This window comes from Erithacus rubecula (genome assembly GCF_903797595.1).
Source record: "Erithacus rubecula genome assembly, chromosome: 2".
NCBI lineage: Eukaryota > Metazoa > Chordata > Aves > Passeriformes > Muscicapidae > Erithacus > Erithacus rubecula.
In genome coordinates, this window is record NC_136685.1 from 75,016,650 (window position 1) to 75,034,492 (window position 17,843).

At 34.1% G+C, this 17,843-nt stretch overlaps 1 protein-coding gene across 1 annotated transcript in view; it reads right to left on the reverse strand.

Moving 5' to 3' along the window:
- TTC27 (tetratricopeptide repeat domain 27) overlaps nucleotides 1-17,843 on the reverse strand; it is a 109,586-nt gene that overhangs the window by 75,325 nt on the left and 16,418 nt on the right. Inside the window, exons 5-9 of the mRNA XM_079330060.1 lie at nucleotides 15,379-15,481; nucleotides 13,704-13,868; nucleotides 9,640-9,776; nucleotides 5,274-5,386; nucleotides 2,247-2,313 (exon numbers count right to left, since the gene is read on the reverse strand). Coding sequence (XP_079186186.1) covers nucleotides 2,247-2,313; nucleotides 5,274-5,386; nucleotides 9,640-9,776; nucleotides 13,704-13,868; nucleotides 15,379-15,481 — 585 coding nt within the window. The remainder of the gene's footprint in view (nucleotides 1-2,246; nucleotides 2,314-5,273; nucleotides 5,387-9,639; nucleotides 9,777-13,703; nucleotides 13,869-15,378; nucleotides 15,482-17,843) is intronic.

Genomic DNA, 17,843 nt, shown 5'->3' on the forward strand with positions numbered 1-17,843 from the left:
TCAGTAAATTATTATTTAGTCTAATATTTAGACTACCAGCTACTTCTTTATGTCACTGCTGTTCACTGAATTTTGCATTACTAGTGAGATCTCCATTCCTATACATCTACTACCATAGATCTTGCTTTTTTGCTACTGTGAGCACAAAGTGACAGGGAAGCCTGTCAGACCTCTCAGCTGTTTCCCTGAAGGTCTAAACTGATAATGGCTGCTGATCTTACAAGTGTAAAGCAAGCCAAAATAGAAGTAAGTAAATAAATGAAAACATAAACTCCCCATAGTCATTGCAATAAAATAAAGACTAAGTGATTTTTGAGTGATCAGCCACTAGATGGCAGAAAAATGCAGTTTGATTTTCCCATGAAGAAGAATTCACCCAACAGATCTTTTACACTTGATCTAACATGTTATCTGCCAAACAATGTCAGATTATTATTATTCTATTATCACAAAATCATTCAATTTAATATAAAAAATATAACTTCTTTATTTATTCTATCTCAAGATTAAGGTATAGAAAGGCTGCTTTTCCAGTCAATAATGATGTGAGCAACAGTTGTGAGGAGACTAAAGCAAGAGGTATACACAAATAGTTTATGGAGTTTGGAAACAAGAGAAGCGATATTCTGAGTTTTTACAGAAAACCCTACTTCTATAGTTTTATACACTGTTTTAACATTATTTTAACAATAAAAATGGCATGGTTTGTCTTAATGAAAAAATATGCATGTCTTGAAACCTCACACATTTGTATTAGTATTACTTTTTGGGGAAAAATTGTATTGCAATAGTGTCACCATTTTTGAAAAAACCTTACAGTACTTAGTACACCAGTTTGGTGTCACTCCTACATGCTTCTTTTATGTGTACATTTCTTTACTCTCTATGTATTTATTATTTCTGTAATCTCTTGTTTCCCTTTAATTGTCATAATTCTTTAATATTCTTATTGCATACTTCTATTACTACAACAGGAGAGTGGACAGTCTCATTTTTTTCTACATTTGAACTTTTCCCTGCTCTCTATTCCTACCTTTTGAAAAAAAACCAAAACACCAAACCCAGAACACAACTGTAGTTCAAAACAAAATACATCAGAAATTATGTAATAAGGAATTATATCACTACAATCATTGTAGCAACAAAAAGAAAACCTACAAAACCTAAAATGTTTTACAGCAATTCATTCAGTTCCTTCATACATCCCCTCTCACATAAACTGTATTAACAAAGGGACCTAAAAACAAACAGTACTTTTAAACCAACCTATTTTAGATTTATCTAGTAAGATTAGGATTATCTTTTTTACAGATAGAACCTCCTCTTACCAAAAATCCTCTGCCAAAGATTACCATAGCTAACCTTAGATTACTGTCCTTGGTCCTTTCACATAACTACAACTGTCACTGGTAAGATTCTCGCTCAAGTGAAATCCAAGAGGTTTTTGCTGAGATACAGTAATTTACTTTTTCACATTAGACTTTTACAGGAATATAGGCTCTTACTACAAGGCTTAGGTAGGACAGCAAGTCCTCTTTCCTGCACTCAAACTTATGTCTAACATTGTGGAAAACAAGCAAAAAAGGCAACACAATGACAAGCCTTTCTTCCTACATCCTCCTATCTAAACTAATGTTGAAAACCCCTAAAAGCAGAAAAGATCAGGGAAGAGACAAATTGTGTTTTGTCCTAAGTTAAAAAAAAATTAAAAATACATTAAAAATGCTGAGAATTTTCAAAGTTTCATTGGAAATTACAAATTCATTCTGCAGCAAATCAGCCATTGAATTTGGAAAAAAAATGTCTAAGCAGAACATCTGATACAGACTGAATAAATCTGACAGAATAAAGCAGAAATTTATTTAGAACTCTTTTTGAACACTGTTTAAAGAAAAGCATCTTCAACAGTAGTGTCACTTCAAGAAGAGTTTGCTGTAAAATTACTTAGTTGCATATTATGTTATAATTCATTTAGTGAATAAAACACATAAAAATGCTTTGTATGTGTTTTGAGGTGAAATTAAAGTTTTAGATGTGAAGTTTTTCCTGCATGATGATGGCTGAAAATAAGGTTAAACTTCAGCTTACTTTAATTTCTTGAAATAAGAAAAACTGAATAAAATATCTCACTACTAACACATATTTGGTTTACAAACAGTTTCCTGATTAGTGTGACTGACATATTATTGCTAGGTACTTAAATATTAAGTGAAAACATGTTTATTAAGGGCCAGGAAGCTACTTACTGAAGTAAAAGCCAGAAGCTCCTCTTCAGTTAATTTGTGTATTGGATTGTTCTTTTGGAAGTCTATACTGTAAAGAGAAAAAAAATAAAAGAATGCTGTTTCACCTTTAGAATAACATTATTCAGAACACATTTTTCAAACTTGCAGAAATCTAAAGGACATTCTGGAAATGACAAACACAAGTATGGTATGTGCAGAAAATGACCTAGACCTAGAAAACAGTCATAGAAACAAAGAACCATTTAGGGAACCAAGATATTTTACAAGTACCTTTCCAACACCACCCTCAAGTGAAATGTCTTACTTGGTTTAGGCTTATGAGAATAACAATTTTACCAGTCCTAAAAAATAATTAAAATGTATTGTTTACTTTTACAGAGATTTGTTTTGACTTAAAACTCTATAATTAATTGAATGCACTTTCTGCAAAGCAGAAAACTATGAATGCCCAAGAAGTGCTGAAGGGTAATCTCAGACAAACAACCTCCTTCTAGCCACTGAAAAAACATGAACACAGGAGCCTCTCACTAACCAGCATTACTATTACCTTGAAGTATTCACAGGGAGAAAACCAGAAGAAAACACAGAGGTGAGAATTAAAATTATTTTATTCAGAGTTGGATATGCTTACAGAGATGATAAAGAAATCTGGCTTACAACCCTATGTGGGTGAATGTTTTCTTCAGATAACAGTAAGTAAGTAAGTCTTGAAAGATAGGAGAACAACTAAATTGTTTTAATTATTTTCCATACCAAATCAAATCAAATGTAAAGCTGTAATCTGAATCTGAATCTAGGGTAGAATTGTACCTTAGTTTTAAGCACTTCTAATGACTGTGTTAGCTCTTGTCAGACTACTTTATGAAAATTTAATTTCTATTACCTGTATTTGATCTGGTTACAAAGACAGATAAACCAATTCATCTCAGAGAATTTCAGGAGTTGAAATCTGAGTGGAATTTAGGACCTACTGTGTAAGATCTATGATGAGGGATCTTTCTATAACAGTATGAAGAGAAGTCACTAATCATCACATCATTCAGTTTTCTAAAATATTTTCTCTCCACTCTTGAATCTTGTCTTAAGGAATTTATTGAAATAAAAGAAGGAAAGAAAACTGAGAAACAGAAATTCTTTAGACAGATAAAACAGAACCTTGGAGTAAGATGTACTGTGCATCAGAAAAAAGTATTTTCTAGTAAAACAGCAGAAACTAATTGTGAACTTACAACTGATTCCTAAATCTGATGAATCATGTCTACCTTGACAGCCTAATGGTAAAGTATCCAGCTTAACTAATGAGCTACAAACTTTGGGACTTTACGAGCTATATTTGAAACAGTGAGATGCGCAGCAATCAAACTATCCCTTTTTGGATTATGACTACATACTTGTTTCAAAAACTGATTTTGAAAGATGAAACATGTTAAAGAATATTGCTAAAGCTATTAAACATAAAGCAGCTTACAGAAATTCTAAAGCTAATTCATTAATTATGAAATGAAGCATTTACCCTCCAGAACTGCAATCCTCATGCATGAAAGGAAAGCATAGAACCTGCTATAGAAGACAGCTTGAGAAGAATGTTTTGCCTAAAAGCCAATGCTAAATGCATTAACATGTCTATGCTTCCTCTCAAACTGATGAACCGATAGCTGGTATGGACACCAAGGGTACAGCCAGAAATCCAAGCCTAAACTCCGCTCTGTTACAAGAAGAATTCTCAAAGCTGGCATCCTACAACAACACCCTTTCTGCAACAGGGCAGGATCTCAAATCTTGTCTCCATCTCTGACTGAGACAGTTTCAGTCACTTAACGTTATCCCACTCACTGAATGGCATTTTCCATTCTTATAGGGAAGCAACACCAAATTTGATTTGGTTGCTTGTTTATGGTTTCATTTTGTCTTGAGTCTTGCCAAACTCACAATTACACACAACTGGCATTCAATATGGTTCCTAGCCACTGTTCAGAACATGGCAGTGGCAGTTTCAAACTCAAACACTGTGATCAAAAAACCTACTGTGCAGCCAACCAATGTAAAACTCAAATTGTATACTTTAAAAAAAAGAGGAAAAAAAAAGCCCAAGAGCAATAAGCAAATTAAAATTGCCTTCAGAAGGGAGGGAACAGAAAGGATTATATAACGTGAACAAGACAGTAAGACAACACTGTGTTAAAAAATTAAGTCCTCATGAAAATGAGGAAAAAAAATGAGGTCCTCAGGAAGGGAAAGGTTTTGCCTTGACTTGAGTCAGAGTGCAGAAGACTGAAAGTGACCATGCTAAGAATTTATGTCAACCCACTGCTCACTGCATGGTCCTCAAACTGCATCAGATTCCATCACTTTGCAGTTCACAGATGGGAAAAGCACTTTGAGAGTCAGTGATGGTGAACACTGCACCAAAGTCACTGACTGACTATATTATACCTCCACATGTCATAACTTCTGATCCTCAGATCTCAAGCCTTTTGTTCTCCTATGCTATTTACAAAACCCATGTAGCATATAATTTCTAAGAGTTAGGGGAAAAAAACAAAAAACAAGCTGCAAAATCACAAGGACTTCATACTATAGGTTTTAACTAGAATGGACACTGAATTTAAACAAGTATTCCCATTTCAGAGAATAGCAGGGCAGTGTTTTGCTTGATGGTTGATACTCACAGGGAGCTGGCAATTGCAGAATCTGAAATATGTTTTCAAAATATACCAAAGTGATATCACTGTATGGTAGCTAATGCCAGCTGATACTTGAAACACAAAAAAATAAAAATTTTTAAAAGATACAACAACAATATAGCTATTAATGAAATATTACTGAAATTCTGAACTGAACACTAATGCTCATTTTGAGATAACTGAAAATGCTATCCATCTATAATGCAAAGCTTTTAGCCTTTTAGCCTATATAACAAGGAAGGAAAAAAGTCCCATCAATTAACCATTTCATGATTTCATTGTCATAATGATTCACACAGTTGTTTGTTTGGGTTGTTTTTAAAGTAACCACAAACTAACTTACCATATTCCAAGGATTACAGCAAGCTCTTCTGCACACAAATCAGGTACCTGGTACTGATCAGCATCTGCTAATTTTATCTCATTAAGCACTGTGTCATCATTTAAATCATAATTCTGTTGGAAGATTAAAAAAAAGAACATTTTAAAGTAGATAGAATTATGCCTTCAAAATACAAAAAAAAAATATGGACTTGCTTGAAAAAGGTTAATACCACCATTAAAGAATGATACAATGTAAAGTAATTTACCATGATGATAGAATAGCTAACTAATGAAACCAGTACAAGGAATTATCATCCAAAAATTTTTTGCTACAAATATTTTGTTTCTTATGCACGATGAACAGCATTCAGAGTAATTCTAAGGTTAGCCAATATCAATTTTCTACTTCAATAAGCCTGAAGGCAGCTTCCCTTTTCAAACTGTTGCTCATAGAATTATCAACCATTTCATCCTCTTTTATACACATACAGACAACTGAAACAGACTGAAGTCATGGTCACTAATGCAGGTTTTCAGGCTACCCATCTTAGACTTTCTAGGAATTTAAGGATTTCAGTTTAAGTATCAGCAAAACCCAACTACATAAACCATGGCTTCTGGCAGTAAAGGCAAATTAAAAAAAAAAAAAAAACAAAAACCACAGACTGAAAAGACCTCACTGAGCCAGCACGTTCTGTAAACATTTGCTCCTGGACAACTACCTGTGATTTTTGGTAAAATTTCCTCTTTTAAATAAAAACACACTTTTTATTTAAACTGTTTTTAGTTTTACAAAAAAGCATGCTACCTGTAGTTCACTGTCTATCATTTAACTTGAAGAAGAGAATAGTATAATCTATGTGTGAAAAGTGTAAATTATCATGTTCATAGAATTTGTGTTTGTTTGAAAACAACAAAAGATTTCCTTGGCTGCAAGCAAAGAGGAAGTAGCTGTAATACTACTTCTTCCTTCTTCCCTTGAAAAACAAACCCAAATCAAAACAATTGGTTCTGAAACCAATTATCATACTACTGGTTTTCAGCTACCAGCAGTAGGTTTTACAAACTATTAAAAACAGATAATGGATTTATATTAACAGTTTTTCAAATTTCCTATTAATTTCCCTTCATGTCCCAGTACTAGCTGTTTCTCATTCATATCTTCCGTTGGCAAGGTCAAAATGAAGGTTCACAGAGGAACAAAGAGCAAACAGGAATGCTTTGAAGTGGGTTATCTGCATTCATCATGAGTATTTTATCACTACATAAATGAAAGGAAACTGTGGTTTGATAGAGAATGTGAAAAAAATAAGGGTTTTTTTAATTTTAAGTGAATAAGGAAGATATTCACAGTTTTAAAGTCAAACTTATTATCATAATTTTCTTCTCTTATGATATTAAACTATATAAGGACTATCGACCACTTCCAGAGGGAAATTATTTTAGAACTAGTGTAGTGATAATTCATCAGGTGTAAAAAAAATTACAATTTAATTTATATGGCAATTAGTTTAAAATTTCCACCTTAAGGTCTACATAATTTTCAAAATCAAACTTGTATAATTAGTACTAATTACTTTAGCTTCACTATGAATATTGATCAACTGAACTCAACTGCAACTGGATGCCACAGCTTTAAAGCCTGACTTCCATTCCTAGATAGAAAAAGAACTTCTTCATTCCCCTAAAACATAAAAACAGCTCTGAATTGTTTCAAACTGATCAAACTATTTTAACATATCACTGCATATCAAAGTCCTTATGCATCACCTCAAGTTTGAGGCTTTCCTTTCACAGAAACTGACCTGGGAGCAAAGATTTGAATTTACAATAATTTCTTTAGCAATGCAAATAGTTTTGTTTCTATCAACACCTGAGATAACATTATTGCTTAGAGTGAAGGACAAAGCCCTTGACCAGAAATGAGCACAGCTACCAATCCAACCACTGGGCATAGCATTATTTTGATGTTATTTTAATGGAATTAAATTACCACTTAACCGTAAAATAACTTGTTCAGTCTTTCTGCTGAACCAGACTAAGGGGAGAACTTGATGACCATGGAGGTAAGCACTTGAAAATATGAGATGAAAATTAGTTGGGACCAGTCTCAACTTATCCAAACTGTCAGAATATATATTTTTCTTAAGAAATTCTCCACTCATCCAGGATAACTTCTATCTTGAGACAACCAGAGTATTTTCCTTTATCTGCAAATTACGGGTGCAAAATAAAAAACTCTACAGAGAATTGGAATAAAATTTGCCCACTATAACTTAGCTTTTAATATGCATATGTTAATGCTGTGGAGATTTTCAGTCTCTTAAGATTTAACTTTTACTTATTTGCCATGAATGGTCTTTTAAAAGTATGCAAGATATGGCAAGTATCCTCCCTAAACTTAGACATGGATGCAATGATGTTGTTGGTAGTTTTTGGCAGAAGGAAAATAGCTTTAACTCAAATTTTAGCTAAAATAGCTTCAAGATACACACACGCAAGGCCAACAAATTTGAAATCACTCCTGGCAAAAGAATCACTTGGATACACTGCTAAAGTTAATTACATTGTACTTACAAACTACATTAATAAATTGTATTTTGATACTACATTATCAATAAAAAAGTTTTTGGAAAAAGGGAACAAAATAAAACCTTCAGTTGGTAATTCAATACATAGATGAATTGAAGAATCTACTTAGTCAAACCTAGTGTAATACATGTGGCAGAACACTCGTACACAGTTAATAAAATGTCTGACTTGAAACATCTCAAAGCAGCACATGGTTCTGCTAAAAGGTTTTATAGAATTTGACACACACAGGATGCAGAAATAAAAAGTTCTGATTTTTTTTTTTTTTTTTTTGAGAATTAAGACTGCAGGATCACAAAGCCTCACTTCCTTTAATGAGGAGCCTGAGTAACTTATGGCAGAATTATATAACAGTCACCCAGATTTGCACAAAACTCAACCCCCTCCCTGCAGCCAGAACCTTTGATTTCTAGCATTGCCTTTGCACTTTTCCTAAAGCATGGTTATGCTTATTTTCTCTAACATTATTTTCAAGCTACACTTAGTAAATTTTTTTGTAGGAAAGTACGGATCACATCAGCATAACTGCCTGATTTTTAAAGGCTCCAATTACCCACATCTTTCTCAAATTCTCTGCTAAACTTCAGCTCTCTGCCTGTTCACTGAAAGGACATAAGTGTACAACACTTGATTATCAAGGACAAAATACTTCATTCTGAGTTATAGCTAAAGCCTAAGCTAGTGTAGCCATTTTTATTGAAATAATGAAATAATTTTATTCCAAACTACAGTCTTTATCAGAAATAGAATACAAAGGCAAATGCTTCGGAAAGTTGTGAGTATCTGGAAAAAAACACTTGAACAATATCCCAGTTAGGAACTCAGAGAACAATGCATCCTATCATTCAGGTTCTAGGTAAGCTGTAATTCTACAGTAATTCTGAAGTCTACAACAAAGTGTGACATTTACCAGGCAGCCTCCCCTGAGCTCTCACTATCCCATAAGGGGTTGCCATATGCAGTTCTACCACAAGCCTAAGTTGTGACATGTGCAGTCAACCTCGTTTCATCAAATCAAATGCAACACCAAGAATATGCTAAAAGACAAACAAGAAAAATCTAGATTCGTCTCCTAAAATATTTATGCTTTCAATTTGGAAACAGAGAAATATTGACAATATTTTTATGTAAGATCCCTGCTTGACCTGGAAGTACATCAAGGCACAACATTTTTTAATAAAGTCTTTCCAACTTTAAGTATAAACTTGGGATCATAATGGCTCAATTCATCTCTGGCTTCTTCATCAAGTTCAAATAGCTTTAAATCTCCTTATGAGGGAAAAATGCGATCCTAAATCAATACAGTGGTTCTCAAGCAATTTATAATTGAAATCATCATGCACACCCTTAAGATCAGTATGACCAACTCACATAATTCATGCCATAGGAATAAGAAGAGTAATTTCCTATCTTTGCACTGTAACTGAATACGTCTGTCAGTCCATAGGAATCTGTGAAATCCTGTGATGCCTTGCAGGCTATTTTGAAAATCTGCCTCTCACCTGTTTTCCTAGATTCATCATTCTTAGTCACTAGAAATTAATGCATGAACTGTAGAAAGACCATATTTGCAAATATGGTCTTAGTTGAGTAGCCACATCTGTCTTGCAGACATTCATATGATGTCTTACCCCATTTCCTTTAATATTAGCGCCACAGCTCTTCCACAAACTTTGCAAAACCCCAGCTAAGTTGCTCTAGGCCCAACAGACTTTTCCCTAGCAGACACACCAAATAAAAGCCTCAGAACATTTTCATTTTAAGAAATTAAAAAATTCTTATCAGATACATACTATTGTTAAACTTTCTAGAGGTGTTGGAGCTGGACTTAGTTCACTCTGAGGAAGGAGGAATCCATCTGTTCTTTGGACATCCAAAATGAGCTGTGCAACATATTTTTCCTGAAATCTTGTTCTCTTCCCCAAAGCACCTACAGAAAATATGTTTATATTAATGAACACTAAAAAGCAGTTATCTAATCACATACTAGAGAGTGGCTACCACAAAAACCCAGACGAAACAGAGAAATACATTGAGAATTAATATACAAAATTTAGCAGAGGTTTTAACTCTGCTTGATATCTACAGTGTTCTCACTGCCACCAAACACACAAAGTAATACACATTACAAACACACAAACACAGCTATATACATCTTGCAAAGCTGCTTTTAAATAAATTCCCCATAAACTAGCATTTTGAAAACTCATAGTCATCAAGCTTCAATACTTCTCTGCTTATTTCTAAGCAATAAACCAGAAACAATGGTTCCATTGGCCTACTAGAAGTTAGTGACTATAAGGAGACATTTATGCAAATTAAAACCTCATAATATCTTACAGGCCATCATTTTAAATATTTCAAATCTTCATTTGAAGAGTCAGATCTTTGAAGAAGGATCACAGACATGATGTTAGCAGCATATGGCATGTAAAATACTATAAAAATAATACTGGGAATGAGTGAAACAGCAAACCAGTGAAGGTTGTATAATGAATTAACCAATATTCAGAATGTACAATGTGAAATTCCTCTCAGTGTTGTTTCTTCAGCTCCTTACTGGACCCACTGACAATTTTTATTAGTTTTTAAAAGGGGTAATTGACATTTATACCAAATTATAAGGAAAAATGCATCTCTTCCTCTTCCATTAGCAACTTGCTTGCAAAATGCAGAGAAATAAAAGAAGTAATTCCAGGACAGTAACTTAAAACAACAGAATCTTAGCTCCTAACCAGAGCCAAAATGGAGTTAAAAATTACTCTATAAAATTTGGAGGTTTGCTTGTACATTAATATGTGATACAGTGCTCAGACAAAGTGAGATGGAGGAATGAGAGCTAATCCACCGCTGCTTTTGCAGAACCAATTAAGATCAAATAAAGCTCTTATTTTTGTGATAATTTTGAAAAATTTTCAGTATATAAAATCTTTGATGCAAAGACTCAAAGACATGACAGCTCATGTGAGAAAGGCCTGAAGATGAGGCCACTGCCTGTAAGAATCATCCAGCAGAGGCACTGAAATAGTTTTTCTTCCTGAAAGTGGAAAGAGACGAGTAGGGAAGCCAGAAATAAAACTGAATTCTCCTTTTCTGTCAATTACCCCTTTTAGTGGAAAAGCCCTGTTTTAAGAGTTTATGAAGAAATGAAAAAGGTTCTAAAAATACCACTTTGAAAATCACATAGCACACTCCAGAGAAGAGACACACAGTGAGAAATTCTGGCTAATGATTCATATTAATTTTACACAGTAGCATTCAATTCTCTGTTTTTACACTGCTTGAAAATCACTACCCAAAAATCACTTCTTATGTCTTACTGCCTAAACAGATGAAGGAAACACTTGCAAACTTATTCTGGATACCAACAAAATTGCTTACTACCACTCAGAAACTGATTTGTTTATGTTCTCATATGCACACACCTCCCACCCCATTTTTTTAAACCTAAAAATTCTTTGCTATTACAAGGACAAAACACTATTTTTTACTTGAAAAATATGTATCACATGTGTTAAAGCTGAAAAAAAATTTGGTTGGTTTATACCACCATGTATAGTAGTGTTCAAGGCCAGGCTGCATAAGGCCTTGAGAAACCTGGTCTACAGGCAAGTGCCCCTGTTCTTGATCTTCAAGGTCCTTTTCAAGTCTTAACATTCTAAGGTACATCCTCACAAAGTAACAGGAATCTACACAGAAACTTTACTTTCTGTTTCATATTAAAAGTTCCCAGAGATGCATTACTGGGCATGAAAAGAATAAACACATCTCAGAGTTCAGCATTATTAATCCTCTAGATCTGTTGATCTTAAATTTATTTTGGATTACTACCCCTTATTTCACTACATTTATATGCAAGAAGGACCAAGGTGTTCTCTTTTACTGGAAATTGTTTTGTAGAGTTATTGATGGTTATGACTAATTGTGAGGTTCATGATGCTTTTCAATAAAAGATGAGCACGATACATATTTGGATTAATGGAACTTTTTTAATGTACACAAACCAAGTATGATTTATTCAAACATTACTGAAATAACTTTGGAAAATACTGATCCTAAAAATCTCAGTTTTAAGAACAATATATATTTCTATGCTGTAATACAATACTGAGCTAGTAAGGATTACAACCATTAATGCATATAAACCTCTCCAAACCCTTTCCTAAAAAGGAAATTCCTCCCAAAAGCCTTAAAAATGTCTTTGCTAGAGACTGGACTTTTACATTACACCAAAGTCTTTTTTGATGATGTAATATTCCTCCATTTAGCCCAAACATGCATGTCAAATGAATTAGTCTAGAATGCCAACAATTCCCACATGTTCAGTTCAGTTCATTTGCCTTTAGGTTAGACATAACTATGTTAATAGATTTATGGAGATAAACCACAGAACATTTAGGAGTTTCACAACACTTTTCCAAGATACTGTGTCATCATGATCTTTCTCTGGGACTATCATAACCTCTTGGTAAAGTAATAAAAAAATATAAATAATTCCACGGCATCCTATCTTTTTTTTTTCTTCTCCAAACAAGAAGGCTTTTTCAAACTTAAAGAAAATTATTAATCCAAAATCTTAAAATCTCCTTTAAAGGAAAAAAAAATCCAGCATGAAGACTATCAGTAAATTACCACCTGTCTTTAACTTTACTTGTTCTCAGTTAATTGCATTTTTATAGCTAGACTACCATCATAGGTACTGATGTTTTTAATTAAAAAACAATAAAAATTTTGACTAATTATAAAGAAAAGTACTTTATAATACCAAGCTGGCAATAAATGCCACACTTGGAACACATGCACAGATTTTATTGCATACAGGGAAAAAAGGGTAGGATCAAATGAAATTTATAGATTTCCTTCAGATATAAACTATTATTTTTTATTTTCATTACAGATCTTTCAAAGTGAGCTTTTAAAACTTTGTATAAATAAGCATGGAGTTCCACATAATTTCCTAAGAGTTTGTGTTTCTTTGTGTTTTTATTTTGTTTTTTGTGTGTTTTAGGGGGGGTTTTTTGCTGCTGATGGCTTGCGGTTTTTTAAATCAAATTATTAAACTGATTAATGGTATAAATAGGATTACCTGCAGATCCAACTATGAAGGAGCATGAGCCTTGTGACATACAGAGATATAATAAGTAAGGAAGCTGCAAGTTTCAGTTCCTTAGCACTTTCCACTAGTAAGTCTACAGGATAAAACTAGATAAAGATTTTTTGCATTTCTACTCATGCACAATCACAAGTTCTCACACAGAAACTGTGTGATTTTACATCCTTCTGATTGCCTATCAGGACCAGCTACACCATAGATCGATACTTATACATGTAAAGTTCTAAGTGCAGCAATCTGATCCTCCTGACATCAAAGAATAGGTTCTGAAAAGATAATTATAGTCTCCACAATGACTGAATCCTTTTGATTTCTGTTCATCAGAAATTTGACTTCCCTACTTACTTCCTGTGATGACACCAGTCCTGAGAGTGACTTCTAAAAGCTATTTACACAGAGTAGATCTAGGCTAGTGGCACAAAAGTTGAAAGGCTGCATCGAATCATCAAGCAGACACCTTTGCAAGCGTGTCCAAACAAAAAACGAAACAGAAAATATTTATCATGACACCAGGATTATAATACTCTAACTCCTCTAATACCCATTCAGGAATGATTTTTTTTATCATATTTCTCTTACAAGCAATACTAATTCTTGGCAGACAAGTAAGACCTACCAGATAAACATCAACCTTTTTCAAAGTATAGTTCTTTACTACTTGGATATGTCACAAAAAAACTCAACAAGTCATTGGTTAGCTTGGTCCAACCAATCATTCTCATAGACTTTACAAGCAAAACTTACCTGTAAGGTTAATCTGCAGTTTTGTTATGTCTTTAGCCATATTGAAACAGTGTTTAGCTTTTTTATATTCATAGTAAAACAAAAATGTGTAGGCAGACTCAAGATGGAACTGAACTGCTAAGTGCCAGCTTTCACCACCTGTGAACAAAGCTTCAGCTTCTGTCACTGCAAATTAAAAGAGATGAGAATGTAGTTCAGAACAATGGTATTTCAAAAATACATTTTAATATACCAAGAGAGGAAGGCTGTTGCTCTTTATTAATTGTGTTTAAAAGTCTTACTATAAAAATTAGTATTATCAAGGATTTTTTAAACATTTTCTCTGAAATTTTTTTTTTTAGAGATTGGTAGTCAACTCTAGCAAAAACAGATTTTACTGTTTAAACTTCTTAGACTTTTTTTTTTGTTAGTACTTGTTAATCCTGGAAACCTTTCATTTAATATAGAAAGCTGCTAAGTCTGAATACAGTTTTTACACAGCTTTTTAAAGTCACTAAATCAAAATTTGCATAGATAAATCCTGCCTAGTAACAACTTTTTCAAAGACGATATTTAAAGTTTTTTTTTAAAAAAACCACAAACTAGTAATATAAAAATATTACTCCAAGCCTACAGAATGCTGGACATGCAGGTACAAGTGGAAACCACACAAAAACGCAACTTTTCAACTGAGTGACACAATACAATTTGAAAGGAAACAAAAAAAAAGTCAGGTTATAGTGTTTAATTGTGCATTACAACTAGATTTTCTGCAGCTAGCAAGTTTCAATGAGCTGATACAAGATTACTTATGCTAATGCCCCATGAAGAACTCAAATGACACAGTGAGAAGCAATCTTGCCACTACCTTAATACCATTCACTCACAGTGCCTGATAGGTTTAGGCACTTTGAGACTTCAAGGACCTTTGGGGAAAGCTTCACATCATTACCAGTACTGATGTAGTGGCCCAGAAGCACTGATGTCCCAAACTTACAACATCTTTCTGGCACCCCATAACATGTTTGGCACATGGCCAAAAGGATGGGAAACTGCACCAAGTCCCATTGCTTTTTCATAATGGCTGCTCCAGAACAGCAGGGAATCCTTGTAGCTATCTTCTATTCAGGTGATGATACTGACATAACACTTGAGAAAAATGTAATTTTGCCTGAATTTGAAGGTCTTTTTCCCCCTAATAACTAACACAAAGTTTTCTTGAGAACTTGATATAGACAAGTAGGTATGTTATTCAAACCCTACTCAAAGACAATTTAAAAGGTTTAAAAATTTATTTATGAACTATGAAGGTACTTGTTTGAAACACCAGATGGCTTCAGTGAGAAAATAAACCAACTGATGAGGCACCAGGCAAAAAAAACTGCCAGAAAGAAACTCACTAAATATTCAGGTGTACTTTACATCACCTATCTCTGAGAGCCATATCCAAGGGTCTCAAAACAAGTCATTGTCAAAAAAACTTTCTCTATTTGCACATTTTCATCTTAGAGGCTGAAAAATAGTGTGTGCCATACATGCCCATGCCAACCTAAGTGAAATTCTGTTCCCACTCAACTCATTGAAGTTATATAAATGTCTGATAACCATTTTAATACTTATGACTACAAATTTCCCTCCCCTGTGCTATCTTAAAATAGTTGCTGCAAGCCAATAAAACAAGTAATTGGAAATATACCTTGTTTTATACAAGCCTGGGCAAGAGTAAATAGCTCAGGTGATCTCTCCTCCAACAACTGCTGGTGAATATTTACACACCTTAGAGTCCACCAAGGTAAAGTCTGAAAGAAAATATGGATACTGCAAGTTCATAACAAGTATAGACCTTTAAGAAATTAAAAAAAAAAAAAAAAAAAAAAAAAAAAAAAGAGAAAAGGTAGTCTATTCAATTATAGCTTCTAAAAAATACAAACCTGTCCAAAATAGCTGTTTTAAGAAAACAACCATAACCTAGCATAAAGACAAACATATGCAGGAAGTTCTACAGTGCTCCAAGGCTTTGATGGATTTTCTCTCTATTAATTTCTCTAACTGCTCCTTGAACCCTGCAAGTCTTTAGTACCACCATCTGGTAAAAAATGCTGTGAACTGCAAAAAAAAAGAGGAATACTGCACACACTTATTTTGGAGCAGCCACTTGCTACTTTGATTTGATTGATCCTAACAGAAAAGAACCAAAATAAAACCAAAACCCCAAATCCAGCTGTTTCCTGCTTATCGTTTTTTGTGTCACATAGATTATTTTAATGGAAAGCCATGAGCTCATTCTTCAGCAATCTTCCAGCCTGAAGAGTCCTAAACTATTTAGTTACTGTTTGTATGGAAGCCATTGAGTATTTCTGATATCCACTGTTGCCCTTATATGCATTTTTTCCTGTTCATCTTGACCTTTTTTTATTTCTTCAGGTAGCAGCATAAAGGAGCCTGAGAGAAGCAGAATAGGAGCAGAATTGCTCTTGAGAACACATTACAATCACAATTGAAAGTCCTAATGTCTGTACATTGAACTTCAGAAGGGCAAAGATGTTACTGAACTAAGCAATCATTCTACAGCAGGCAGAGTTGAACCAAAGCCCAGGAAATGCCCGATTTTAGAAAGCTGTGTACACAAAACATAAAATCCCTACAGTCTATTAACCCCTTCTCTAGTTGCAACAAGAGAAAATGCATGAAAAAGTTAATTTTAATACTCTAGTCACAAAATTATACTTAAGATTATAATCTGTGAATGTAGAGCCTCTCTCTATAGAGGTTCTAATGATTGCTGTTTATGCTGGTGCTACCAGCACACCAATCACTCTCTATGAAAGATGTCTGATTGCTTCAGAGGCACCCATCTTCTGAACTTTTTATGCAGGTATGCTTCAGACTGACCAAAGGGCTGTGCAGCATTCAAGCACAAACATCTAAACTAATTACATGGGGCTGATTCTAATGTTCCTAGAAAGGAACCATCAAAAAGAATAATAGCATCTATTTCCAAAAGCAATGAAAGATGACTTTTGATATCAAGCTGGACAGAGTAAAGCAGAAAACAGGCTTCGTGAAAGAGGTCAGATCCCAACATTTCATCATTTATTTAGAAACATAAAGGCAATTTAAGTAAGAAGTTTCAAATTACTTGAGTTTAACTTTATATAATGAGGTATTAATTTTCCCACATAACTGAGTATTCAGGTTAATGATACAATTTCCTGAGACTTTATGTTTACCACTTATGCTAGAATCAGTGAGAATATATTTTTAAAGTTTCAGATAAGCCACCTGAGCTGTGCATGATATTCTATTGGCAATGTTTTTTGGGAGCCAAGTTGAAAACTTGAATTTACTCTTATATGTAAAATAGCACACATGCTTTAGATAATAAATTTTGAAGTATTTTACCTTGTTTTAAATGTATGTGCACTACTATTAAAGCAGCAAAAGTATTAAGAGGCCACCTTTGCATCAAGCTGAAAGGAAGAAGAATGGCAAGCTTTAATTGCTACATCAGCCTGTTGATGAAAGTAGTTCCTATCAGTTGTTGCCTTTGAACTTGATGTAGACACAAATAATTGAACCTCAACCATGTAGAATAAAGCCCCCTATTATGTGATTCCTAGCAGAGGCAGCATGGGAATTCTCTATATCAGGTACATTTTCTGCTTCCTTGACTGACCCAGTTGCTGAAATTCAACAGCACTCATCTGTGAAAAAGAGGGAAAACGATGGAAGAACTTGGCTTCCAGAAATGCAGTAGAGCCAACATCTCCCACACAGTTTAATTCATCACTCATACAAAGACCCAGCTGGGAATGGATGTTGTCAGCCAAGCATAAAAAGAGGCCATGTGGCATTTGGATCTCCAGCCAAATCCTGTTCAACTGGAATTCAATAAAGAGAAGTTGCTGCTGTTAAAAGTCCCCCACTTTCAGAGAGCTCTGCTACCAACCAACCCTGCTGCTGCTGAACTAAAAGGGAGGTACAGACCCTCTAAGAGGTGCTTCATCATATCTGCTTGTTTTTACCACATATATACAAGAGATTTAGGCTTAGAATTCACACTCTAATGGTTAACAGTATCCAAAAGCTTGTTAAACAGGGTATAGGATATGTAAGCTGCATTATAGGGCATTCCCACTTACCCCCTGACAAATAATATCA